This window comes from Crocuta crocuta, unplaced genomic scaffold, assembly GCF_008692635.1.
Source record: "Crocuta crocuta isolate KB4526 unplaced genomic scaffold, BGI_CrCroc_1.0 scaffold216, whole genome shotgun sequence".
Taxonomy (NCBI): Eukaryota; Metazoa; Chordata; class Mammalia; order Carnivora; family Hyaenidae; genus Crocuta; species Crocuta crocuta.
In genome coordinates, this window is record NW_027531504.1 from 6,332,042 (window position 1) to 6,356,903 (window position 24,862).

At 35.1% G+C, this 24,862-nt stretch overlaps 1 protein-coding gene across 5 annotated transcripts in view; it reads left to right on the plus strand.

Moving 5' to 3' along the window:
• NR2C1 (nuclear receptor subfamily 2 group C member 1) overlaps positions 1-24,488 on the plus strand; it is a 47,340-nt gene extending 22,852 nt beyond the window's left edge. For 3 of the 5 annotated variants that reach the window (XM_077772167.1, XM_077772166.1, XM_077772165.1), the window contains 7 exons: positions 3,384-3,568; positions 4,992-5,154; positions 11,168-11,289; positions 16,832-16,971; positions 18,076-18,213; positions 19,532-19,637; positions 22,662-24,488. In XM_077772167.1, the coding sequence (XP_077628293.1) occupies positions 3,384-3,568; positions 4,992-5,154; positions 11,168-11,289; positions 16,832-16,971; positions 18,076-18,213; positions 19,532-19,637; positions 22,662-22,836 (1,029 nt within the window). In that variant the 3' untranslated portion in view covers positions 22,837-24,488. The remainder of the gene's footprint in view (positions 1-3,383; positions 3,569-4,991; positions 5,155-11,167; positions 11,290-16,831; positions 16,972-18,075; positions 18,214-19,531; positions 19,638-22,661) is intronic. The other 2 variants (XM_077772169.1, XM_077772170.1) reach the window with 2 other exon arrangements.
• The last annotated feature ends 374 nt before the right edge of the window (positions 24,489-24,862 follow it).

A 24,862-nucleotide genomic window follows, 5' to 3' on the forward strand; every position in this document is an offset into this window, starting at 1 on the left:
GCACTCTTGCCAAGGGATTTTGGGCAAGACCAAGTTTTACAGAGCATTAGAAGTAGCACTTGGAAGTGGCCTTATTGGCTAGGAGGTTGAAGGTTTCCTACTAAAGCTAGTAGGTCTTGTTTTCTAGGGTGAGGAGAGCTAGCTAAAGTGGAGTTGTAAGATCGTGATTGGTGTGTGTTAGGTTTCCTTGACAGGTGTTTCCTGTATGTGCATGCTGATTTGGGTTGAGATTGTGACCAGGATGGCCTCCATTTTGTGGATCCTCATATACGAGTAACTATCAGTAGAAATGTTCCTTATTCCACGAGGTCAGGTACAGCTTCAACGTGAGAGTGACAGAAATCTTCTAGGTTTCTTTCACCTTGAAATAGAAAGCCTGAGAAATAGTCATTTATAGTAAGTATAAAATTCTTAATATTCCTTTTATGTTGCCCTATAGGTATATAGTAACAGAAGATTTAAAATATGTCAGGTGAAGATGGGGCGCCTGGGTGGCTTAGTCGGTTAAGCGTCCGACTTTCGCTCAGGTCATGATCTCACGGTTTGTGGGTTCGAGCCCCGCATCGGGCTCTGTGCTGACTGCCATCCCAGAGCCTGGAGCCTATTTCGGAGTCTGTATCTCCCTCTCTCTCTGACCCTCCCCTGCTCACGCTGTCTCTCTCTCTCTCTCTCTCTCTCTCCCCTAGAAATAAATAAAAAAAATTAAAAAAATAAATAAGTGAAGAGAAATTCATAGCATACCTTATTCAAAACATTGACTTGAGTCAAGAGTAAGAATAGAATTCCGAGAGCACTGATCTGAGTTATCTGGGTTCTCTTAGAGGTTGGGGTGCCTCTTTATTGAGCAAGAAGTCTAAAGGAAAAACAGGTTTGTTTATTTATATGGAGCATGTAGAGTTTCTGTAGTGTTCAGAAACCCTTTTTGAGAAGAAAAAGCAAAAATTTCTCCTGAAGATTCATGTCTATAAACAGATTTTAGGGAGCCTCCAACTAGTATTTTTCTCAGCCTGTAATGTGATCTGGTCATCCTATTTAGGGCCAGATTTATTGTATATTTGTTGATACTTTTTGTTTTTTTTACATTATTTTATTTTTGAGAGACAGAGTGTGAGCAGTGGAGGGGCAGGGAGAGAAGGAGACAGAATCCGAAGCAAGCTCCAGGCTCCCTGCTGTCAGGACAGACACCCAGTGCTCAGGCTCGACCCATAAGCCATGAGATCAGGACACTTAACTGACTGAGCCACCCAGGGGGCCCTTTGTTATTTGATACTTTTAAGGCACTTCTTTAAAAAAAAATTTTTTTTTTAATGTTTATTTATTTTTGAGAGACACAGCATGAGCAGGGGCAGGGCAGAGAGAGAAGGAGACACAGAATCTGAAGCAGGCCCCAGGCTCTGAGCTGTCAGCACAGAGCCCAATGCAGGGCTCAAACTCATGAACCTCGAGATCATAACCTAAGCTGAAATCGGCCATTTAACCAACTGAGCCACCCAGGTGACCCTAAGGCACTCTTAATACTTGAGCTCTAGAATCAAATTTCATCTGCCACTTAGTAGCCGCCTAACCTTGGGCAAGGTATTTGGCCTCTCAGTGCTTTACTTTCCTTCCTCATCTGTAAAATAGGGCTAATAGGAGTGTCAGCCTTACAGGTTGGGCTTTAGCATGTTGTTATTGAGTGGTGAGATTTGGCCTTTGACCGTATATTTTGGGATTACAAGATTGTACTTGTGCACGTGATTCAAGGTTAGGATGGTAGTTACCATTGCACTGACATAATTAATCCTTTTAGGAGAGGAAGAGACCTAAGTTTTGTTGAGAAATTACTATTTGCCCAGATACTGCTTCTATGTCTTTGTATTAAAATTGTAATAACCTTCTGTGGTAAATTTCTGACAAGTGGTCTCAAAACCAGCAAGTCACAAGATGAGGTCTTTTCACATTGCCTAAGAGTCTTCAGTGGCAAAAACTTAAAAGTCTAGCTCGATAGACATGTAATGAAATGCAAGAGAATGTATAAGAGTTTAAGTTTTAGTTGAAAATTAAAACACTTAAAAATGTTAACTCTTTTTACTCATGTTCTGAGAAGCCTGAAGTTAGAGCATAGGCTTCTCCATCAGACTGGACTTCCTAATCTTGCCTCCACTATTTACTACTGCTGGAGTGACAATGGATAATTCTTCTTGTCCATAATAAAGGGATGATGATTCCTATCTCACAGGGTTGTTTTGAGGATTAAATAAAATACATAAATGAGTAGTAACCATGTAAGAACTCTGCAACTGGTAGGTTACTCTGAATGATTCTGGGACCATTCGTTAATTTAAGGAGCACAAAAACTGTGTCATTTTGTTCACCAAAATCAATTTTACATAAAGAATTGATATAACATAAAACATCAAGGAAACATATCTTTTCTTAGGATTAAGAACACTAAAAATAAAAACCATAAAGGAAGAGAAAGGATCTGTCAGTAGTCCATAGAAGGTGACTGAAGGGACTCTCACTAGGTTAGGATGGGATCATTTGAGCAGTGAAAAAAATAATGCATTCAAACACATCAAATATATAAAAATCTTTGAATTTAAAACGATACCTAAAATTCATCAGTCATCATTAGAGGTTACTAAGGGCAATGACTCGTTGCTCTGAAAATTGATAAAAGGAAGAACAGTGAGGCACTTACCTGCCTTTTATATACAAATTCTATTTCTGGGTAGTCAAAGAGTTAAGGAAAAAAAATTCTTTTTTACAAAATAATTATAGCTGATTAGTGAATAAAGAATATATGTGTCATTAACAAAAGTAAAAGCTAAAGACAAATGGGAAAATACGCAGTGTATACCAAAAGCCTATTAAATACGTAAAGAGATTTTTCACCTACACAGTCCCTGGCATTTAACACATTTAACATGGTGGCTGGTAAGACTTGGTATTCTAGGAATTCTGTTCAATAATACATTTCCCTTTTTTTTCTCTTTTCAGTAACAATTTTAATACATTTTATACAATTTTTGTATAGTTTGTATAAGTTTTGGAAATTGTTAGAATTTTAATACTAAAAAGAACTTTAAAAAATCATCTAATATCCTTTTACAGAGGTAGGGATTGTTGATATGAATAGATTAGTCATTAAGTGCAATTTTTGGTTTTAATGTAATTTTTGTGTATAAACATTTCCTAGGAAATGTACCTGATGTCTTTAAACATATTTTTCTTAAAAGTTTCTAAAACCTCAGAGCTCTTTGATTTTACTTTCTGGGTTTCATTCATCTTAGAGTTCTTTACTTTTGGCAGTTTATAAACTAGAATTGGATATTTCAGACTCAAAAGTTCACTGATACCAGTTTGCAGATTTTAATACTTTTGTTTGTTTGTTTTTTAAGGCTGAATCATGTCAGGGAGATTTAAGTACATTGGCCAGTGTGGTTACATCATTAGCAAACCTTGGAAAGAGTAAAGATGTTTCTCAGAATAGTAATGAAATGTCTGTGATTGAAAGCTTAAGTAACGGTGATACCTCTTTATGTGAATTTCATCAAGAAATGCAGACCAATGGTGATGTTTCAAGGTAAGGTCTGTTTTGATCTTAAGTATTAGTGTCTCTTACAACATATTCATGGTTTTTTTAAATCTGTTTATTTATTTTGAGAGGGAGAGATAGGCAGAAAGAGGAGAGAGAGAATCCCAAGCAGGCTTCGCACTATCAGCACAGAGCCCACGGTGGGGCTCGATCTCTCGAACCACGAGGTCATGACCTGAGCTGAAGTCAAGAGTTGGGCGCTTAATGGACTGAGCCACACAGGCAGCCCACAATCTTTTTATGTTGAATACTGTTTACAGAAGTTTCAGAAAACAAGTATTTCTGTTAGACTTAGAAAATGTAAAAATGTTATCTAGCAGGTTGCATTCTAAATAATGAGCAATAAATGAATAAGATTAGAAATGTAGTCATAAAAGTTAGAAATTTTTCTCTTACTAAAGGTGATAATTTGGGTCTGACGTTTCAGGTATTTTATTTTCTGTGTACTGAAATAATTGTCTTACCTCAGGCAGTCATGTTCATTTTCCCCACCACTTTCTAATGATGAAAATAGATTTAAATGACTTAATTGAGGGGTGCGTGGGTGCCTCAGGTCTTAATCTCAGAGTTGTGAGGTCAAGCCCTGCTTTGGACTCCACATTGGGCATGGAGCTTACTTAAAAATAGATAAATAAATGACTTCATTGAATTAACTACAGTTTTAAGTTAGGCTTCAGGAAATTTGTATCAAATTCGGTTTTTCATTCCCTTGATATTAATACATGAAATGTGGAAGCCAGGTCTCTTTAGGCTTTTTTCACACTGTTTATCATCTAAATGTTGAGGAAACTGCATTTAAGAGTCTCATTAAGTACTTTGTTGAACCTGAAATCTTAAGAAACTCTGAAAGGCCTCTCATTGAAAACTATGGAGAGCTATTATTTGCTAACATTAGTTCATTATTTGCCATCCTAATCTCAAATTCTTACAGTTCAGATGTAGAGTTAACACAGTTTTAAAATATTTGCTGAATTTTTAAATAAAATTAACTGTGTTGTATAGAATACAGTAAAGTTGACATAAGTTCTTGCCCTTGTTCTTTCTAAATAACTTCTGTAAGTACAGTAAATGGACTAATTTCTTGTACTATCAAAATATAACTTGTAAAAGTGTATTTTTAGACCAGAGTATAAGGGTTTTTCCTTGTAATCACATAAGATTTCTTAAAAAGACTTTAATTCTTTGATAATACATTAATATAGTTTTTCATAGTATACATATTGAAGTTTAATTTGTTGCTTTTGAAGACAGTCATTGCTATCACTGCAATAGACTACTCGGTGCTACTCGAAAGGTCTGTTTTCTAAAGTATCTTTTTTAAGGCCTAAATCTTAATTCCAGAATTTTATATAGAATTTTTATTATATTGTGGAGATTGGCCAAGCTCACATCATCTGATGTCTCCTTATAGGGCATTTGATACTCTTGCAAAAGCATTGACTCCTGCAGAGACAGCCTGTCAGAGCTCAGTAGAGGGCATGGAAGGAGGCGTACACCTAATCGCTGGAGACTCAAGCATAAATTACATCGAAAAAGAGGGGCCACTTCTCAGCGATTCACACGTAGCTTTCAGGGTATTTCCATTTATTTTTTATATAATTTTTATGTTGTGTTATCCATTTTGATTTTAATGTTCCTTTCAAAAATCAAAGTATATTTGTGGTGCTTTTAAAATCAGAAATATTTCTGTTAGAATTCAAAATAGCAGGTAAAACATATACATCTGGCTATATAAAACAATGGCCCATTAAAACATCCTGTTTATAAATCATGGTTATATCATTTCATGATTTTAAGTCTATAAAAGCCAGCTTTTAGAACATAGACATTAACTGTGTGTGGTATTATTGTTAACACTAGTATTGTCATTCATGATGTGTTGAGTACCCTGGTTTTGTTCAGTGCCTAGCTCCTACTACTGGTGTAAACCCATATGTAAGACCCAGAGAAAACTCCATTATTATGTATTGCCCCAATTAGCTAGTTTTCAGTATTATTTTTAAGAAGGTAAAAGTTAGTTAATATAATTTAACTTTTGTCTTTTACTTTAACCATTTTACAGGAGGTACATGTATAGTTTCTTGTTCTCCTAAATATATTAATTTAGGATGGAAACAATACATGTAGAATATTAGAAAATAACTTTGTAGTGTTTGATTTGTCATACAAATAACGCTGGGAATACAGCTATAGCAGTACTGGCCATTGAGGTCCTACGTTAAGACCTTGATGTTTTGATCCCTCCATTTTAACCATTCTTTATCTTTACTAGCTGTGAGTACTGTTAGAAAATCGTATGCAGAGTGATTTAAAGCAATCATAGCAAGTCCTGGAATACCTGAAGGAAACTGCATATAACTTTACTGTAGATTCTAAGTTTCCATGGGTTTCTAATGAAAATATACACAGTTATGAAGTAAATGTTTTTGTGACTGGTAGAAATAACACAAATCTAGCATTGGCTAAAACTGCATATTTTAAAATTTATATTTGTAAAATTTGATTTGGTAGAAACAGCCACAGAGAAAATCATTGACTTAATAATTGCTTTAATTTTAAATAATCAGTAAAACATATCAGTAAAACCAATTTTCATGTAAAATTTTACCAAAGATAACCTAATTGGGAAAAATTAGAAATGCTGTGTTTGTACTGTACACAAGAATTTTTTGTGGGGACTATAAAAAATACAATGGGAATAATCAATGCCATCCTTAAAAAATTATGGTAGGAGCTGTGGACAAGGGTGGAGCAAAGCAAAATTGAATTTTTTTTTCCCTATTGCTCTTTTTTTTCTAATTAGCTTTTTTTTTTTTTTTTTTTTTGAAAGAGAGAGATTAAGCGTGAATGTGCAGGCTCCACACTGTCCGCACAGAGCCTGACATGGGGCTCCATCTCACAAACCATGAGATAATGAGGTGAGCTGAGATCAAGAATCTGATGCTTAACTAACTGAGCCACCCACATGCCCCCCACCATTGCTTTCTCTTATTCTAAATAAAAGACATGCTTTTGTTGTCTTAGTTTTATTTTCTACCTTTGGATTTAAATGGGAAAGAAGGGTAAAAAACAAGAAGAATTGCAAGGAAGAAAGTCTCTAGAAATGTAGAAGTAGTCCTTTGTTTACTGTTGATGTTGGTCCTCCGAATTTTTGATTCTTTGAAATATTTGATATGGACAGACAAATTAGGCAAGTTAGAACTTTCTTTCCTCTCTCTGGAATTGGTTTTTTCTGTACTGTCTTTGACAGTACTCAGTATCCTCAGAATCAGCACTGTGAAGTTTCTTGCTCCTCAGACAAAAACAGCTCCTTTTTTCTCTAATTCTTGTTTGCAGCCTTTGTGAAATCAGAAAGTTTGAGAGTTCCTGCACCTCCAGCTCAGTACTTTGTCATGGTTGGCGTTCTCACTGAGGTTTTAAGGTCATGAGTTTCCAAACCTGACATTTGTAATAAAAAACTCACTTATCTGTTACTATCTGAGCTAAAAAAGCATTTTGTTCCTGTCTTGCATTTTTATGTACTGTGTGGTTTGCAACATGCTTTTGTGTATACACTGTTATTTTTGAGCCTCAAACCACAGTCCCTTGTGAAGATTCTGATTTTTATTGTCATTTTGTGAATGAAAAAAGATTTGGAGGTTTTCAGGGTCTTGTTCAAAGCAGTTGAAACAGAAGAGAGAAATAATCTAATACTGCCACTTGGATTTTGGTTCCAGAGAATCTAGAACAATAGAAATATTTAATATCTTTATTAAACTCGGTTTTTGGTGTGATTTCATATACTTTATTCTTGATTCTTGCATTGTGACTACACAGAGAATCAAGGTGGATAGAATTTGCAGTTAGAAATAAGTGTCTGAGACAGAGGTAGGTGATTTCCAAAACTGTTCTCTGCTCTGTATCATCTCAGTATGAAAATCCCAATCCTATGGTCACCATGTTTGATGTTTACGAGTCATCATCATTCTTCCCCTACCTTATCCCTCTCCATTCCCTAGTTGAATCCTAACTCTTCTTTTGTTTTAATTTCTCCTTTCCTCTTCATTTTTATCACCATATTTCAAAGCCTTTTAAAATTTCTTAACTTGAACTGTTACAGTAATATCTTTACTTCCAGTCTCTTCATCTTGTCCTGTGCCCTGGTAACAAAATGATGTTTGTTAAAAATCAATCCGGTTATGTTACTCTGCTACCTAGAAGTCTTCTTTAGCTTCCCATTACCCATTTGAGATCCAAGCTCATGACCTTCTAGGTCTTACTTTCCACATTGAGATTCTCTTGCCTGCCATTTGTCAGACACCCCATCCCTTTTTTAGCCCTTTCTGTTTGGGTACATCATTTTGTTTCCATTTTATTCTTATATTGAGACTTCAACACTTAGTACCTCACAGTGAAATCTCATTCGGGGTGCCTGGCTGGCTCAGTTGGTAAGAGTATGTGACTCTTGATCTTGGGGTTGTCAAGATCTCAGTGAGTGGTTGCTGAATTATAATCTTGTAATGTGTAATCCAGGGTCACACAACTCATTAATGATGTGCTGGGAATACAATTCAGATCTAACTCAAGTCAAATGATTTTCTAAAAGCTATCATTTAGCCTATTATCAGAATTACAGAAACTACTAGAAACATAATTATAGACAAAGAACTTCTAAAATGGGTAGCCTAGTTGATGTCAACACTTTTAAAAATCATCTCAATATATTATGTGTATAACTTAAAAAATGTGTATGATTCAGTTTATAAACCTAAAATTTCACAGCCATTTTTGGGAATCTCTTTAACATCTTTATAGTAGAAATTTATCTTCTCTGTACAGAGGAAGAAGTCTTTGTCTTTGTAAAAGACTTATAGCATAAATTCTTGCTTTTTCAGCCAGAACTGGCTGATTCATAATGCTAGAGGTATATCTTGCTTTAAGAAAAGTAAGTCTGTAAAACAGATAAATTATGTTTCTTTTCTTTATAATACAACATGGCAGTATTTTGAATAATGAATTCTAGTTTATATGCAAATGATTTCAATTTTATGATTAAAGCCCAGAAAGTCCTCAACATTACCACCATTGTGTCAATCGAGGTACATCTGTATATTTTAGCCCTTATATTTAATTTTAGTACTCTATTTTACTTTTTTTAAAAGTGATTTTAGTCTATTTGTTTTGTTTAAACAATCATTGTTTTGCATCTTACTCCTCCCCCCCCTTAAAACTAGTAATCATTGGTAATTCCCCTAATCTTTCAGGCTTTTTCCCCCCCTACTCACCTTGGGCAATTCTCAAAAGGTATGATAGTTCCCAGTTTGTTTTTTATGTATTTTATGTGTAGAAACAGTTGCATCCTAATAATTACATTTAAGATGTTTAATATCTGCTTGACTACAGTTCTCTTAAGAATTGTTTTAAACAATGGCATTTTAATTGACTATTCCAGTAAACATTTCTCAAGCATTTAAAAGATATTCTTGGGGTTCCTGGCTGGCTCAGTCAATGGAGCATGCAACTCTTGATCTCAAGGTTGTGAGTCTGAGTCCCATGTTGGGTATAGAGATTACTTCAAAATCTTTTTAAAATAAATACAGACATACATAGACAGACATGCACACATACATACATGAATTCATTCTTCCTATGCATAGAATTTCAACTGTTAATTTCTCTGTTGTTTTATTAGTTGGCACCATTTATAAATAGGTAAGTCAATTATTGCTAATAATGAACAAAGTCAGTTCATCTTTTTTACATTTTGGTAAAAATGGATAACTTTTGTATCATTGTGATGAAAACTTTTTGACCTGTCATCCTAGACAACTTTGAGAATCTGGTTAAAGCTATATATCCATTCCCCGGAAAAATACATATGGGTACATGCACCTACCCCACCCCTGCGAATGTAGCCACTGTTAACTATGTGGCATGTCTCCTTCTGTCCTTTTTATATATACATATGTATGTGTATACACACACACACACACACAATCTCTCTCTGTTTAACATAAATTGGGTCATCTACAGACTGTTTCACAGTTTTTTCTACTTAGATATCTGAGGTATTTTTTTCCAATGCTATTACATCTCATTTTATCTCACTAATTTTATTGTCTACAGAGTACACTATAGCATAGAATATTTTCCTTAGTAATAGAAATTTAAGCTAGTGTTTCTTATGGGTGAAATTACATTTCATTTATAGCAGTGAAAGTGCCCTTTTTTTTAAAGTTTATTTTGAGAGAGTGCTAATGGGGAAGGAGCAGGAAAGAGTGAATCCCAAGCAGTCTCTATACTGTCAGCGCGGAACCTGACATGGCTTGAACCCACAAACCGTGAGATCATGACCTGAACCAGGGTCAAGAGTCAGACACTCAACTGACTGAACCACCCAGGAGCCCCAAAAGTGCTCTTTAATGAGATTTTCAAAAATGTTTCTAGAAGTGTTTTAATGTGGGATATTTATTTTCAACCATTGACACATATTTAAAATAACTACCTGAGGGACACCTGGGTGGCTCAGTTAGCTAAGCGTTTGACTTCAGCTCAGGTCATGCACTATCAATGCAGAGCCTACTTGGGATCCTCTCTCCCTCTCTCTGTGCCCCCTCCCTTGCTGACGCGCACATGCACACACACACACACACACAACAGTCTCTCTCTCCCTCTCTCTCTCTCTCTCTAATAAATAAACTTTAAAAAAAATAAAATAAATTCACGACCTGAAGTCAGCAGTACAAACTGACAGCCTGTGAGTATATAGCCACAGACACGTTTTGTTTTACCTGTAGATTAAGTAGGGAGATTTCACATAGAACCTGCTCTATGAAAAATAGAGCAGGCAGTCCTTAGCTCAAATTGCCATATGTTTTCAATGTATGGAATTCGAGTCACAGCTGTGCCCTTTATCTGGGATTATGCACTTCCCAGATGGCACCAGCAGGCCCACTTCTCTCATCATTCTCCTGACTCTGTAAGATTTAAATTTGTTACTCCCCACAGCCTGAACGAAAGGAACATTTAACATACAAGATTGCTCCTTAAACTGAATTTGTGATATATCATTATTAATAGAGGAAGAGAAGAAAAAAAGCACATTGTTAGATCAAGACAGAAATTAACTTTTAAAACACAACCAGAGGGGCACCTGGATGGCTCAGTCGGTTAAGCGTCCGACTTCAGCTTAGCTCATGATCTCATGGTTCCTGAGTTTGGGTCCTGCATCAGGCTCTGTGCTGACAGCTCAGAGCCTATAGCCTGCTTCCGATTCTGGGTCTCCCTCTCTTCTCTTCCCCTCCCCTGCTCACATTTTGTCTCTCCCTCAAAGATAAGTGAACACTGAAAAAATTTTAATAAAAATACTACCAGAGAATATCATGATTTATTAAGTGGGATTCTGCTTGTGTGAGTATTGCTTTGTTAGAAGCTGTAATCTATTCATTCTAAATCCTGTTTTTAGCTGTAAAATTCAGTGACTTGGCTTATATCAAGATTTGCCTTTTGGTGACTATATCAAACTCATGTGATATGTTTACATTTTTCAAAGAAATTATAATTTAGAACTGTCATAAAATCATTTACCTCAGTCCCTGTTCACACTAGCTCACCATGCCTTCTCCTATGCCTGAGTACCTGAATGTGCACTACATTGGGGAGTCTGCTTCTAGACTGCTGTTCTTATCAATGCACTGGGCACTTTCAATTCCTTCCTTCCAGGCTCTAGGGTAAGTGTTTTAAAGTCCTTGAGTATAAATGTGATTTTATAGCACAAATATACGCTAAGCAAGAACTTTTATATTGGATGGATTTGCATTAAAGGAAAAAACTGTATAACATTATAACTTAAAGTTTTGTTATATATATGACAAAGTATGGCAGTTAGTATATTTTTTATGTAGGAAGAGTATCCATGTTTCATAATTTGTGTTAATAATTCAAATGAAATGTATGCAGTGGAGCTGATAAATCATGGCCAGCATTTGTAATAGGCCATCTTTGACCTGAAGGTAGGGAGGCTGTAGGTATATCTTGGGCTGTTGTTTCCCTCCCACCCCCACTGTTTCAGTGTTCATCTAGGCATGTTAATACGGAGCTGAAACTTACATATAGTGAATATGTTTAAAAGTAGAAATAATTGTTTTCCAATTGTGGATACAAAAAGTACCACTTTGATCATTTAGAAGTACCTACCACTAAGGAACACATCAGTAATCTGTATTACATCAATATTACCTAAAACTTGCCAGATTTACTTAGATTGCTTTAAAGTAACTGATATGAAAAGACAAAGAGACCATAGAAAAAGTTAAGCCCATTGTTAGAAAAGTATTTTTCTAGTCACAGGACCCTACTCACCGATATGAGTTCATAAGCAATACACTTTTGTATCCTATACATCTGTTCCGATTTGCAAAATAGGAAAAATAATTTCCCATACTTTATTCTTAAAGAATATTTTTTAATATAACTAAAAAAACATATCTCATTCATGACTTTGAAAAACATACATAGAAACTCAACTATAATTTGGTTTGTAATTTGGTGTTGGATATACCATGCATTAAATCATGTACTTAACTAAACCAGTTACATAAATTGAAAGCCTGATTTAGAATGGTTAACCTTTAAAACAATTGTTAGCTCTTTCTCTCAAAATAACAGAGTTTTCAGAATTTCTCCAGTCTGTTTTTTTAACAAAAAATTAAAATACGATATAAATTTACATATAACACTGTTGGTCTTAATTAAGTACTTCTGTTAAATTAAGTGTGATTATCCCATGGAAACATTCTCCAAATGTTAAAGAAACCAAAAATAAAGCCTGAGATTTCCAAATATAATACAGTTTTACACTGGCAGCCACACTTCCCCGTGATCTATCCTGAAAATTGGTTTCAATGTAACAGCCACAGGATTCTTTGCGATTAGATAAGCATTGGTATAGCATTTAAGGCCATTAATTGCTATGTAAACTCTTACAATCCACATCTAGATAATTCGTAATTCGATTTAAGCAGATGCAAGAGGGCTAGGTTCTAAGGGTGGGAAATTCTGTTGTGTGGTAATAAAAGCTACTGAGTCTCCTAGAAACTGACATTGGTTGCATTTTTATCTGTAGACACAAAACTTGGAAACAAAGCCCTAATTATACATACAGAAACAGATAGGCAACATTAATCATTTTCGTAAAGTTGAGTTTGTTTGATGACTTACTTGAATAGAGGGGAACAATAGCTTCAAGAATCTTAAACAGTGGGTGGTTAATACTGTTTGTATTTTATAATGCTTTATGTTTTACAAGGATATTACTTTTCTGTTATAAAATTTGTAGTCTCAATACTTACAGGAATTCAGTTGTTTTTGACTTCTACCTGCATAATTTAGGTGGCTGCACAGTAGTAGGTTCGTTATGGGCCCTTGGCATGATTTGTCAGCAGTCCTGTCTGCCTAGATTCTTGTCATATAACCAAAAGTTCTAAACCACCAGTATTGGCTATAGGAGACTTTATTTACTGAGTAATTCAAGAAACCTTCCATTAAATGGTAAGCCTTTAAAGTTGAATCTTTTAAATCCCACTGAAACAAAGTAATGTTTACCATAGCTCTAGGTTTAAAACCAGCCCTGTTGCCCTATCGCTGACTACTTTTCCCTAAGGGCCATGCCTTCCTTTCAAACAGATGCGAGGTAAAATACAATGCCTTGGGTTTATTTGTGTAGGAGACAAATATTACGTTATCCCCAGGTATAAGTGACTTCCAAAGTCATGTTACTTTATCAAAATAAATAGTGTAAAGGATGATCTGAACTCTTAGTACTATGTACGTATTTTAATGAACGTAACAACATAGTACAATAGTTAAAGAAAAGTACCTATATCTCTTTGTAAAAGAAGTTGACATACTTTTGTGCAACCTAATGTTTTTATTTAATAACACTGGCATTGCTTTCAGAGTACCTGATTCATTAATTACCCCATCCAGCTCCTTTTGCTTTTCGAAGGAAAGATGTTTTGAAAATACAAATTATTATATGATTATAATAATTGTTTGTTTTTAACAGAAAAAGTTGACAGCAAACATGCCCTTACCATCACAAAATATTAGCTTTAAATGGGGGGTCTTTACTGTGAAATTTCACTTGGTATCTTACTTGCTAAAATTTGTAATGATTTATACAAAAAGACTTTGAACACCTGGGTTCAAATTCTGGATTTATTTATCTGCTAACTTTGCTTCTTAACTAATAGTACTTTATTAGTTAAATTATTAACTATACATCTATAAATTAGATGCAGAAATGCTTTCTTGCTGGGTAGGCTACTTAACTGAGAATGATGAATGTAAATGATCTAGCCCAGTGCTGCTGCAAAATAGATTGCCAGTGCTCATTTTCCTTCATTTTTTTAGGAACCTTCTTTTTAAAGAAGACTTGCTGTTTTCCTTTCCTAATGAACTTTCTGAAAACATACTTGAAAAGCGTGGCTAGCTATACTACAAGGATATTTTGGGTTTTGTTTTGGATGAAGATGTAAATATAGATATATTTCAAGAATTAATCTCCATATTTAGCTCTTTTCCTATGGAAACAAAATAATGTGGCATATTCCTCAGTTGCCAGTTTTCATCATTTTTCCTTTTGGGGTATTCAAAACAATTCTGGTGTTCATCATCCTCTGTGCAGTGACTCCTTAACCGTTTCTCTGAGTCTCCTACAACAATGTCAAAGTACTTTCTTAGTACTAGGTGTAGCACAGGCCAGTAAGAGGTTTGATTGTTTTTGGTCTGTTGGCTCTATTCATTTTTCTGTCTTGTGTCCACTACTTTGGTTAACTGTTTCCTCTTGGAAACTTCAGAATCAGGGGCACCCGGTGGCTCAGTCAGTTAAGCATCCAACTCCACATGGTGCATGGGATCAACTCCCCTGCTCTTTGCTGAGAGCACAGAGCCTGCTTAGGATTCTCCTCTCCCCCCTCCGCCCCCCCATGTGCACTCTCTTACAAAATAAATAAACATTTAAAAAATAAAAATAAAACTTCAGAGAGCGCTGGGTGGCTCTGTCAGTTAAGCATTAGACTCTTGATTTCAGCTCAGGTTATGATGTCACAGTTCGTGGGATCAAGATCAAGTGCCACATCAGGCTCTGTGCTGACAGCATGGAGCCTACTTGGGATTCTCTCTCCCTCTCTCGAAGCACCTTCCCCCTCAAAGTCAATAGATAAACTTAAAAAAAAAAAAAAAAAGTAATATTGAAGTATAGAAACATACAGTAAAACTTCATCCTCCAGAGGTAACTAACCTCAGTATTAACAGTTTGGCATCCTACCAGATCTTTTCATTGTCATATTTTAACAATCATATATACACTTGCATATCATATTCTTTGCCTTTCTTTTTACGCTTAGATGATAGGTTTCTTCCTATGTCAACACTGTAAATTTATTCTCCTTAGCGGTTGTCTGGTATTTCCTTTTACAGGATTTACTATTTATGTACTCATCCCTTATTAGTAGACATTTGTGTTGTTGCTAGTTTAGTTATTCTGTCCATGCTACAATAAGCACTGTTGCATTGTATGTATACTTTTGCCTACTTTGAGTAGTTCTATAAAACAGGTTCTAACGAGAAGAGTTGATGAGTCTGAGAGGGTATATGTTCTATTTTTTTGATGATAGGTACTATTAAATTGTCATCCAAAAAGATACTGAGCCAGTTAACACATCAGCAGTGCTTATGTGAGAATGAATTCTTATTTTCTCATACCCTCCTCAATTCTGGAATTTATTCATCTCTTCTGATACATGAAAATAGTATCTTGTTCTCTTCTATTTTCTTCAATTTTAAGATTGAAATTTTACATCACTTTTAATATGAAAATTTGAAAATGACTGAATTTCTTTCCATTTAAACTTCACTTTCAAATAATTTTTTTTTAAATGTTTATTTCTAGGAGAGAGAGAGAGAGAGACAGCGTGAGCAGGGGAGGGTCAGAGAGAGAGGGAGTCACAGACTGATACAGGCTCCAGGCTCTGAGCTGGCAGTCAGCACAGAGCCCGATGTGGGGCTCGAACCCACAAACCGCGAGATCATGACCTAAGCGAAAGTCGGATGCTTAACCGACTAAGCCACCCAGGCGCCCCTCAAATTTTGATTTGCAAAACAAATTGGCAGTGCCATGGATCTTTTTGTTTTCAAGTTCTTTTCCATCTTTCTCTACTCACATGTCAGCCCTTCAGACAGACCTTCTCTAGCCACCTTACCTGAACACCCCCTATTTTTTGATGCATCATCCTACTTTATAGTAATGGAGAGTTTTTATTATCTGAAACTTTATATATAACCATACACATGTGTGTATAATATTTATATAAAATATATGGAATAATATTTCTTTACTATGTTTATCTTCTGTTTCATGGAGGCGGACTTGATCCATCCTATTGATTGGTATTTCTCCAGTGCCTTGAATACTACCGACATATACTTTATTTCATGCCCTATTCACCTAACTCTTATGTTTGCATCTCGTAATAACTCTGAGGAGGGTGTAGGACATACAGTATCTCTTCATTTTATATAGCTAAGCAGCTGAGACCTGGGAATCTTATTAGCCAGATTTCAAATGGATAATCAGTGGATGATCTATGTTTAAAAACCTTGGTTGACTTCTATTCCAATTTTTTCTCTCTCATGCTCTTGAGATTTCTTATTCAGAAGTTTAGGAAAGGACCTTACTTTCATTACTCCTAGTAAATCCTTGGTATCTCATTTATAGGGATACTAATTTCCTATCTGAAACATACAGAACAAACCATTTCTCCCAAGAAATCAGTTGCTTGCCTATCATCAAACCATTCTAGTTGCCCTTACATAAAAAAGCATTTACCTGAATTTAAACCAAAAAAAAAAAAAAAAAAAAACTTGGGAAAGTTTTTAAATGTATGCTTTTGTTTTTAATATTTTTAAAAATAATCTGTATTCCATCTGTTTTCATGAAATGTGGGGTTAAAGCCCTAACTTTTAGTTTGCAATACTACCTTATAAACTGGCTGAATGATTAGTAAGGTAGCTAATATTTAAATTTATAAGCTTTCCTCATCAGTTGTTATTCGTTATATAAGACAGAATTGACTGGGTCCATGTCCAATTGGTCTTTCTAGAATAATTTTAGTTCAGTAATATTTTATTTTTAAATAGATGAGCCAGTTGTAAAGTTTGTAAAGTACATATTAACATCTGATATGCGTTTGATGTGTTTTGTTTTAATAGGCAAGAAAACAGCATATCATTGGTGAAAGCTTATTGGAATGAACTTTTTACTCTTGGTCTTGCCCAGTGCTGGCAAGTGATGAATGTGGCAACTATATTAGCAACATTTGTCAATTGTCTTCACAGTAGCCTTCAACAAGGTAAGAAGCATTTTATTTATTTCCTTTTCTAGGATATAAGAGGAAGGGGGGCCATCGGTTTTATAAAGTAGAAGTTAAGTAGCTGATTATGTTTTAGATACCAACACCCTTTTTGCTTGAGATAATTTTTACATTTTGATAAATTCATCCATTAATCACCCAAAAATATCTTCAAACGAGAGCACAACAAAATCATTCATTGGGATATATTCTGTCACTTAAACAGTAGTGGAGTCACTGAACAATCTTTACTCTTTTTCCTTTTCTTGATGCCAAGATGATTACAGCTTTCATTTATTTGAGGAGATAGGCAGTCCTTGATTTATAAATGTTTAACTTCAGATTGGCTTGTGACTAACCACAAGCATGCCCATCCTCAGATGGGAAGAAGTGCTTTTTGAATTCAGGAATAATTTACAAATTGGGAGTCATTATATTTCCTTAGCATGTTTTACATTGTTTTTAAATCATCGGCTTCTATTTCCTGTTTGAGGGCAGAGAAATATCTTAAAATGTCATCAGCAGTAGATCCTGCTAAAAGGTAGCATTCCATTCCTATTCGTGGACTCCTGGTCTTGATTCATTTCTCATGATTTGTAATGAGTTATGTACATCCTACCTTCGCTAAAGCTAGGGTTGACTAATCAGATGTGTTTTAAACATAAACACTGTAAATTTTAAAAGTTCTTATAAAACTATTCAACTTTCCTTTTGGTCTTGGTAGTGTTTTTTGCTATGTATTTGTTTCTATTTTAGTAGTGTTGGTAACTTTAAAAAATCTAAGCTTAAATTAAATCTTGTTACCAAAATCTGAGTAAAAAGGCCAGTTTTTCAGGAAGTTATCTTTACAGATTATCTTCTCAAAGATGTATCTTAAAGAGAAACACTAAATTTGTTGGGGGTTTTGCTTGTTTTTTTTCTTAACTGAGCACTGTCTGAAGATAATTAGTTTCATCTTTATTTGCAGTGATATAGAATTCTAAACATTTATAGATTGGCTATATTCAAAGCTGGAAATTTGTGAGAGGGAAATATCTTGGGTAAAAATAGATGTACACTTTAGCCAAAAACTAGAAGCTTTTGTGTGTTTGTTTTTAATTAAAGATAAAATGTCAACAGAAAGAAGAAAATTATTGATGGAGCACATCTTTAAACTACAGGAGTTCTGCAACAGCATGGTTAAACTCTGCATTGATGGATATGAATATGCCTACCTGAAGGCAATAGTACTCTTCAGTCCAGGTACATAAACATGTACTTATTTACAGTACAGTGGCTGGGGGTATGGGGAAATGGGAACCCTCATACATTGCTGATGGGAATGTAAAATGATGCAGTTAACGTGGAAACAGCCCAAGCGTCCATCAACAAATGAATAAGCAAAATGTAGTATCTACATACAGCAGAGTATCATTCCACCATTAAAGAGAATGAAATTCTGATACATGCTGTACCATGGTTGAAAACCGTATACTCAGTGAAAGAAGCCAGTTACCAAAGATCACATTTTATATGATTCCATTTATATGAAATGTCTAGAAAAGGCAAGTCTATAGAGACATAAAATAGATTAGTGGCTACCAGGGACTACGAAGCGGGGAGCACAAAAGTGACTACTAATAGGAATGGAGTTTCTTTTGCAGTAACAAAAATGTTCTATTCTAAATGTTTTGTAATGATGGTTGCTAATTGCAAATATACTAGAAACTACTAAATTATACACGTTAAATCCGTGAATTTTATGGATATTAGACATCTAAGTATGAGAAGGGAAGTTAAAGAAATCATTGAAATGACATAGTTATGTTCACATCAGCATTTGAATTCTTCAGCATATTTTGCTAGACATCACTAAAAGACAAATGAAAGAGGAGTATTATTTTGTTAATGGTTAAACTTCTAAACATTTGATTAGAGTTGCCAACAGATAGAAAAATGTCTCCTGTTTTCCTGCCAGTTTCTAGCTTTCACATATAGTAAAACGAAAGTAAGTCCAATGATCAATTTCTGAATAAGGAAAATCGATTGTTCTTTTAGACTCTATTTGTTGTTTTGGTGTGTATTTCTGTTCCTGTGCATCATAATAAAATTATCTGAGGAAACCTGCTTCTTATACTCAGTGATTCCAATAAGATGATTAAAGCTTTTTGGGTTTGTTTGTTTGTTTGTTTTTACTGCTTCTTATAATGTTTCACATAAGTTAATATATATCTCCATTTTAATCACAACCAATTTGCCACCTTCATTTTCCTTAAGATTGAGAGAATACAGATTTGATGTAATATAATTTTATTGAATATTTGCAATATTTTTTTAAAATTTATTTTGAGAGAGAGAAAGAGCATGAGTGGGAAGGGCAGAGAGAGAATCCCTAACAGGCTGTACATGCTAGCAACACGGAGCCTGACGCAGGGCTTAAACTCAGGAACCATGAGAACGTGACCTGAGCCAAAACCAGGAGTGAGATGCTTAACTGACTGAGCCACCCAGGTGCCCCGCTCTGTGTCTTACTAAATGAGCATTTAGAACTAGGGTGACAATATATTCTTTCATGTTTCAGATCATCCAGGCCTAGAAAACATGGAACAAATTGAGAAATTTCAGGAAAAGGCGTATGTGGAATTTCAAGATTATATAACCAAAACATATCCAGATGACACCTACAGGTATCTACAAGTTGAATACTATTTAATCCATCCTAAAGTTTTTTGTGAATCTGTTATTTCATTTTTTTCTATCCCAAGAGTAATTCACTGTTTTGGTCACCCTGGACCTTTAAAATAGCTAATGCTTTTAAAAGCAGTAGAGCCTTGTTATGAGTGATTTACAGGTAGTATTTCATGCAGTTCTTACAGTGCTGTAAGGAGACTGCAGAGAGAGCTTAAATTGCTTGTTCAAGGTCACACATAAATGGCAGGGCCTGCCTGTGAGCCCGGGTTGTGTGACTCTAGTGCCCAAACTCTGTTTTCTTCAACTGAAGTAAAATATTTTTATTTGTAAAAGGGAACAAATAGGAATGAATGAACAAAAACACCATTCAACTATTTTATAGGTAATTTAGAAATTTGGTTTATGATAGTTCTACCAAGATATTTCTTAACAACGTCCTTTGAAAAAAAATTTATAGGATCCAACTCAGTTTTTGAAGAGGAATGATCTTGGAGAGTAGTAGTTAAGCACATGGCTTTCAGAGCCAGAATACCACGGTTTGACTCCTGACCCCATCACTCACTCACTAGCTGTATGATCTTGGGCAAGTTACTCAGCTTTTGTGTTTCAGTTTCTTTCTCTGTTAAATATAGATAGTACCCACATTTTACAGTTAGTATAGTGATTAAATCAGTTGTTACATGTAAATAGCCTAGGACAGTGCCTATTACATAGTATATTACATATATAGTGTACATATATGTAATATATAATGTGTATATATAGTAAGAGCTATATAAATGTGTTTACTAATACTATTTTATATACTAATAAAAGAATGTTTTGCATAAAATAATTTTTTACAAGGTTGCCTGGGAGGCTCAGTCAGTTAAGCCTCCAACTTCACCTTGGGTCATGATCTCGAGGTCCATGGGTTCGAGCCCCACATTGGGCTCTGTGCTGACTACTCAGAGGCTGGAGCCTGCTTCGGACTTTGTCTCCCCCTCCCTCTGCTGCTCACATGCTCTCTCTCAAAAATAAACATTTTTTAAAAATAAAATAATTTTTTACAGATAGTATGTTACAGATTTATAAGCCAGTTCCACCTTGAAAATCAGCCTTAGTTTATTAACCAGTTTTCCTACCCTGCTTCCCGCCGGTTTTACTGCTGCAACTCAGCTGTTGGGAACAAACAAAAACTGAGTAATTTGAGAAGTAGAGTATTGGCTACAGGAAGGTGATTTAATCCTGGTTTCAGTTGGTCTCAAATGTTTGGGTACAAGGCCTTAGAATACAGGAGGGACAAACATACCCAATCTTTTTGGAAAGGTGTTTTGTAGTTGTTGTTGTTGGTTTTGTTGTGATTGCTTTCAGTTTCAATGAAACTGAAATGTTGTTTCAAAACAACAACAACAAAACTGAAATTAATGTTTCAAAAGTTGTTTTATACCTCATTATACAAATTAAATTTTTCCTCTTTTTGACATACAGTTGTTTGCTGACCTCACTTCCATTAAGTTCCAGGTGCTTTGACTAATCTCTAGAACTCTTTCTCAGTTTCTTACATTCTTTTTTTTTCTTCTTTTTTTTTTAATGTTTTATTTCTGAGAGGGAAAGAGACAGAATGAGCAGGGGAGGGTTAGAGAGAGAAGGAGACACAGAATCTGAAACAAGCTCCAGGCCCTGAGCTAGCTGTCAGCACAGGGTCTCGAACCCATGAACCGTGGGATCATGACCTAAGCCGAAGTCAGATGCTTAACCGACTGAGCCACGCAGGCGCCCCTCAGTTTCTTACATTCTGATTTATTTAAAAGTAATAAATTATCAGGCACCTGGGTGGTTCAATCAGTTAGGGTCTAACTCTTGATTTTGGTTGAGGTCATGATCTCACAGTTGGGAGATCAGACCCTGCATTTGGGCTCTGTGCTGACAGTGCAGAAGCCTGCTTGGGATTCAAATTATGAGCAGTTTTCAACTTATAATATGTATTCAATGCAAGATATGGGTCTGCCTTTAAGATCCTCAGTAGCATAGAAACTGGCAGGGATCATTTCATTAATCTTTACCATGATACAGAGAGACCAGCTGACACACATTCACACAGGTAGGGGGGCAGCTGAATTACAGTTTGAACCCAGTGGTCTTGAGTCCATAGTCTGTGCTCTTCCCAGTAGTAACTGTTGTCAGTTTTACCATTTCCATTTTTTTTTTTTTTGATTACCATTGAGTCCCAAAATATTGCAGTTCTTACAATCTCATCTGAATTTCTAAGCCACCTTTTTTTAAAATTTGTTTAATTATTTATTTTGAGAGAGAGAAAATGTGCACACAGAGGAGAAGAGCAGAGAAACAGGGAGAGAAAGAGTGTGAAGCAGGCTCTGTACTGTCAGTGCAGAGCCCAATGTGGGACTCAATTCCACGAACTGTGAGATCATGACCTGAGCTGAGATCAAGAGTTGCATGCTTAACCAACTGAGCCACCCAGGTGCCCTGAGTTTCTAAGTCATCCTTAAATGTATAATTTGGTCTCTGTTTTAATAACTTAGTTCATAGTCCATATGGCCAAGCAGAGGCAACACAGTGTAGCAGTTACAAGCAAGGCTTTTCAAAGAAATCTGTCAGATTGCACTTACCGCCCAGGTGATTATCATACACTCTGAGGCTTGGGAATACTTTTTTTTTTCTTTTTCTTTTTGTTTAATGCTTATCCATTTTTGAGAAAGAGAGGACAGAGCACGAGTCAGGGTGGGGAAGAGAGAGGGAGACACAGAATTCAAAGCAGGCTTCAAGTTGTCAGCACAGAGCCGGAAGCAGGGCTTGAACCCACAAACCATGAGATCATGACCTGAGCTGAAGTCGGATGCTTAACCAATTGAGCCACCCAGGTGCCCCAAGAATAGTTAAGTTTTTATTTTAACTTTTGAAAATTAGATCTTTATTAAATTAAACCAAAACTAGGTACATGCAGAAATTATTCCTAGTTTTCTACTAAGTCTTTATTTATACCCTTATTTTTTCTTTCCTCTTTTTTAACTTTTTAGGTTGTCCAGATTACTACTCAGATTACCAGCTTTGAGATTGATGAATGCTACCATCACTGAAGAATTGTTTTTCAAAGGTCTCATTGGCAATGTACGCATTGACAGTGTCATCCCACATATTTTAAAAATGGAGCCTGCAGATTATAACTCACAAATAATAGGTCACAGTATTTGAAATCTGAAATGTCAGTGTAAACTTACTGTTCTTTCCCAGAACACAAGATGACACCAAATTGAACTCATTACTTCCAGGGTATTTGGAAATTTTGACTTTAAAGAGTAACCAAAAACCAAGGTGTTTTTATTTTAACTTCATAAGAATTTTCAAAGTGATGGGCAGGTAGCAGGAATCAGAATTTCCCTTCCTGCCTTATTTAAGTGAATGAGAAATACTATGAATTTATTCTTGGTTAAGAGGACACTTTAAGCTGTCACTTCTTGGCATCTAAACTAAGATCTCTTATTATATTTTATCTTATAAAACAAATAAATTAGTCTTTTTTTCCAGAATGTGTTCTATTCATGTTTTTCATTTTGAGCTAGTACAAACACTTAAATCATCAGAAATCCCTATGGAGGATTTCCTTGCGTTTTACTCTTCCATAATATAATCTGTTTGTTTTAATTACCATGTAAAAGGAGGTTCTTTTATTCTCAATGGCATAATGATAACATTAGAACCATAGAAAATTATAACTGAATATATATATTTTTTGTCTTTTGTAAATATTATGATACCTTTAGCATATACCACTCTCATTGCTGGCAGTGAGACATAGGCCATTTATGATCTCAAGACTTTTTTTAGTGTTGTATATTATTAGTTACAAGCACTTTTTATTTATGTATGTAGCAGAAAATTGTTTTTGAGAATGAGATAGGGTTCATGTTTTAATATTTTTGGTTTACTGCTGTTTTTTAAGTAGTACAGACCGAGCCCCACATGTTTCGGTATTTCAAAATGGATATTAAATTTGTTGCTCTTCCATTCCACAAAAGGCATCTGACTTCTCTCCCTCTTTTCTGACTGCATTATAACTTCCTGACCCTTCATTAGTTTAGCTGGTTTCCTTTAGGCCCTTAGAAATACCCACTTGGTTAAATCATGGATATCTCGCAGCCCATTTGGGTTTTCAAGGTGAGTTAAGCAATTAATTTAAAGCAAATTGGTGATTTTTAAAAATTTAAGTTTTGTAACATGTAAAGGAATGTGCATTGATATTTGATACTTTGCCCTAAAGGAGGGAAAGCTGTTTTAACAGTGGTAATGGCATCAGCCTGAAGCCTGGTTGCCACAACAAACCACTTGAGTCTCCCTGGATGCCTTCCATGGCAGTGTTTTCCTCTGAAAGCCTGACCTGTTAAATCTTTCTTTGCTCTGTCTTGATGAATTATTTTGGTGTATCTATTTGTTGATTTAAAAAAAAACAAATATGGAGATTTTACTGCACTCAGAGTACATTTTTTATAAAGATTTTTGCAATAGAAGGAAAGCTGAATTTAGGGGAGGAATTAAGGGAGATTTTTTTTTTCTCCTATTTAAAAATGTAATTTTTATCAACTGGTTTATTTATAATTATCAACTGGGGAAAATTGCATTTAGTATAAAATATTCAAATGGAAAAATCAGTAGGTTTATATCTTTATAAACCTATTGAAGTAAGCCAAGGATTCAGGAAAATAATTCTTTAAAATAATGTACTAATGGTTAATTAAGATACATGTTTCTTTCAGGTATTTTTCCTGACTAAATTTGTAGTTATATTTGGAAGTATTTTTAAAACTATATTAAAATGTGACCCGCATTAAAAATGTCAATTTATTTGATTTCAGAGTGTTTGGTCATCCATTTGTTTGTTCTGTTAAGAAATGTGTACCAGAATTTATTCAAGTACTTCTAGGAAAGGAAATGTATGAAAAACCTTTCCATATCCAATATTTTAAGATTATTTACAATTCAGTATGAAGATGTTCAGCTAAAACTTCAGATTAACTATGAATTTATTTTTCTCTCCTGAAATCTTAGTAAATAACACAAAGTTAACCGCACAAGAATACAGGAAACAAGAAAGCAAAGGAAAGCAAATTCAGTAAATTCTTAGAAAATAAAATGGAGGTAGAGAAAGACTAACTTAATTAGCAGAGCCAGAATCAAGGAAGCTCTAATCTGAGTGCCTGCAAAAAAGATGCCATTGCCTGAG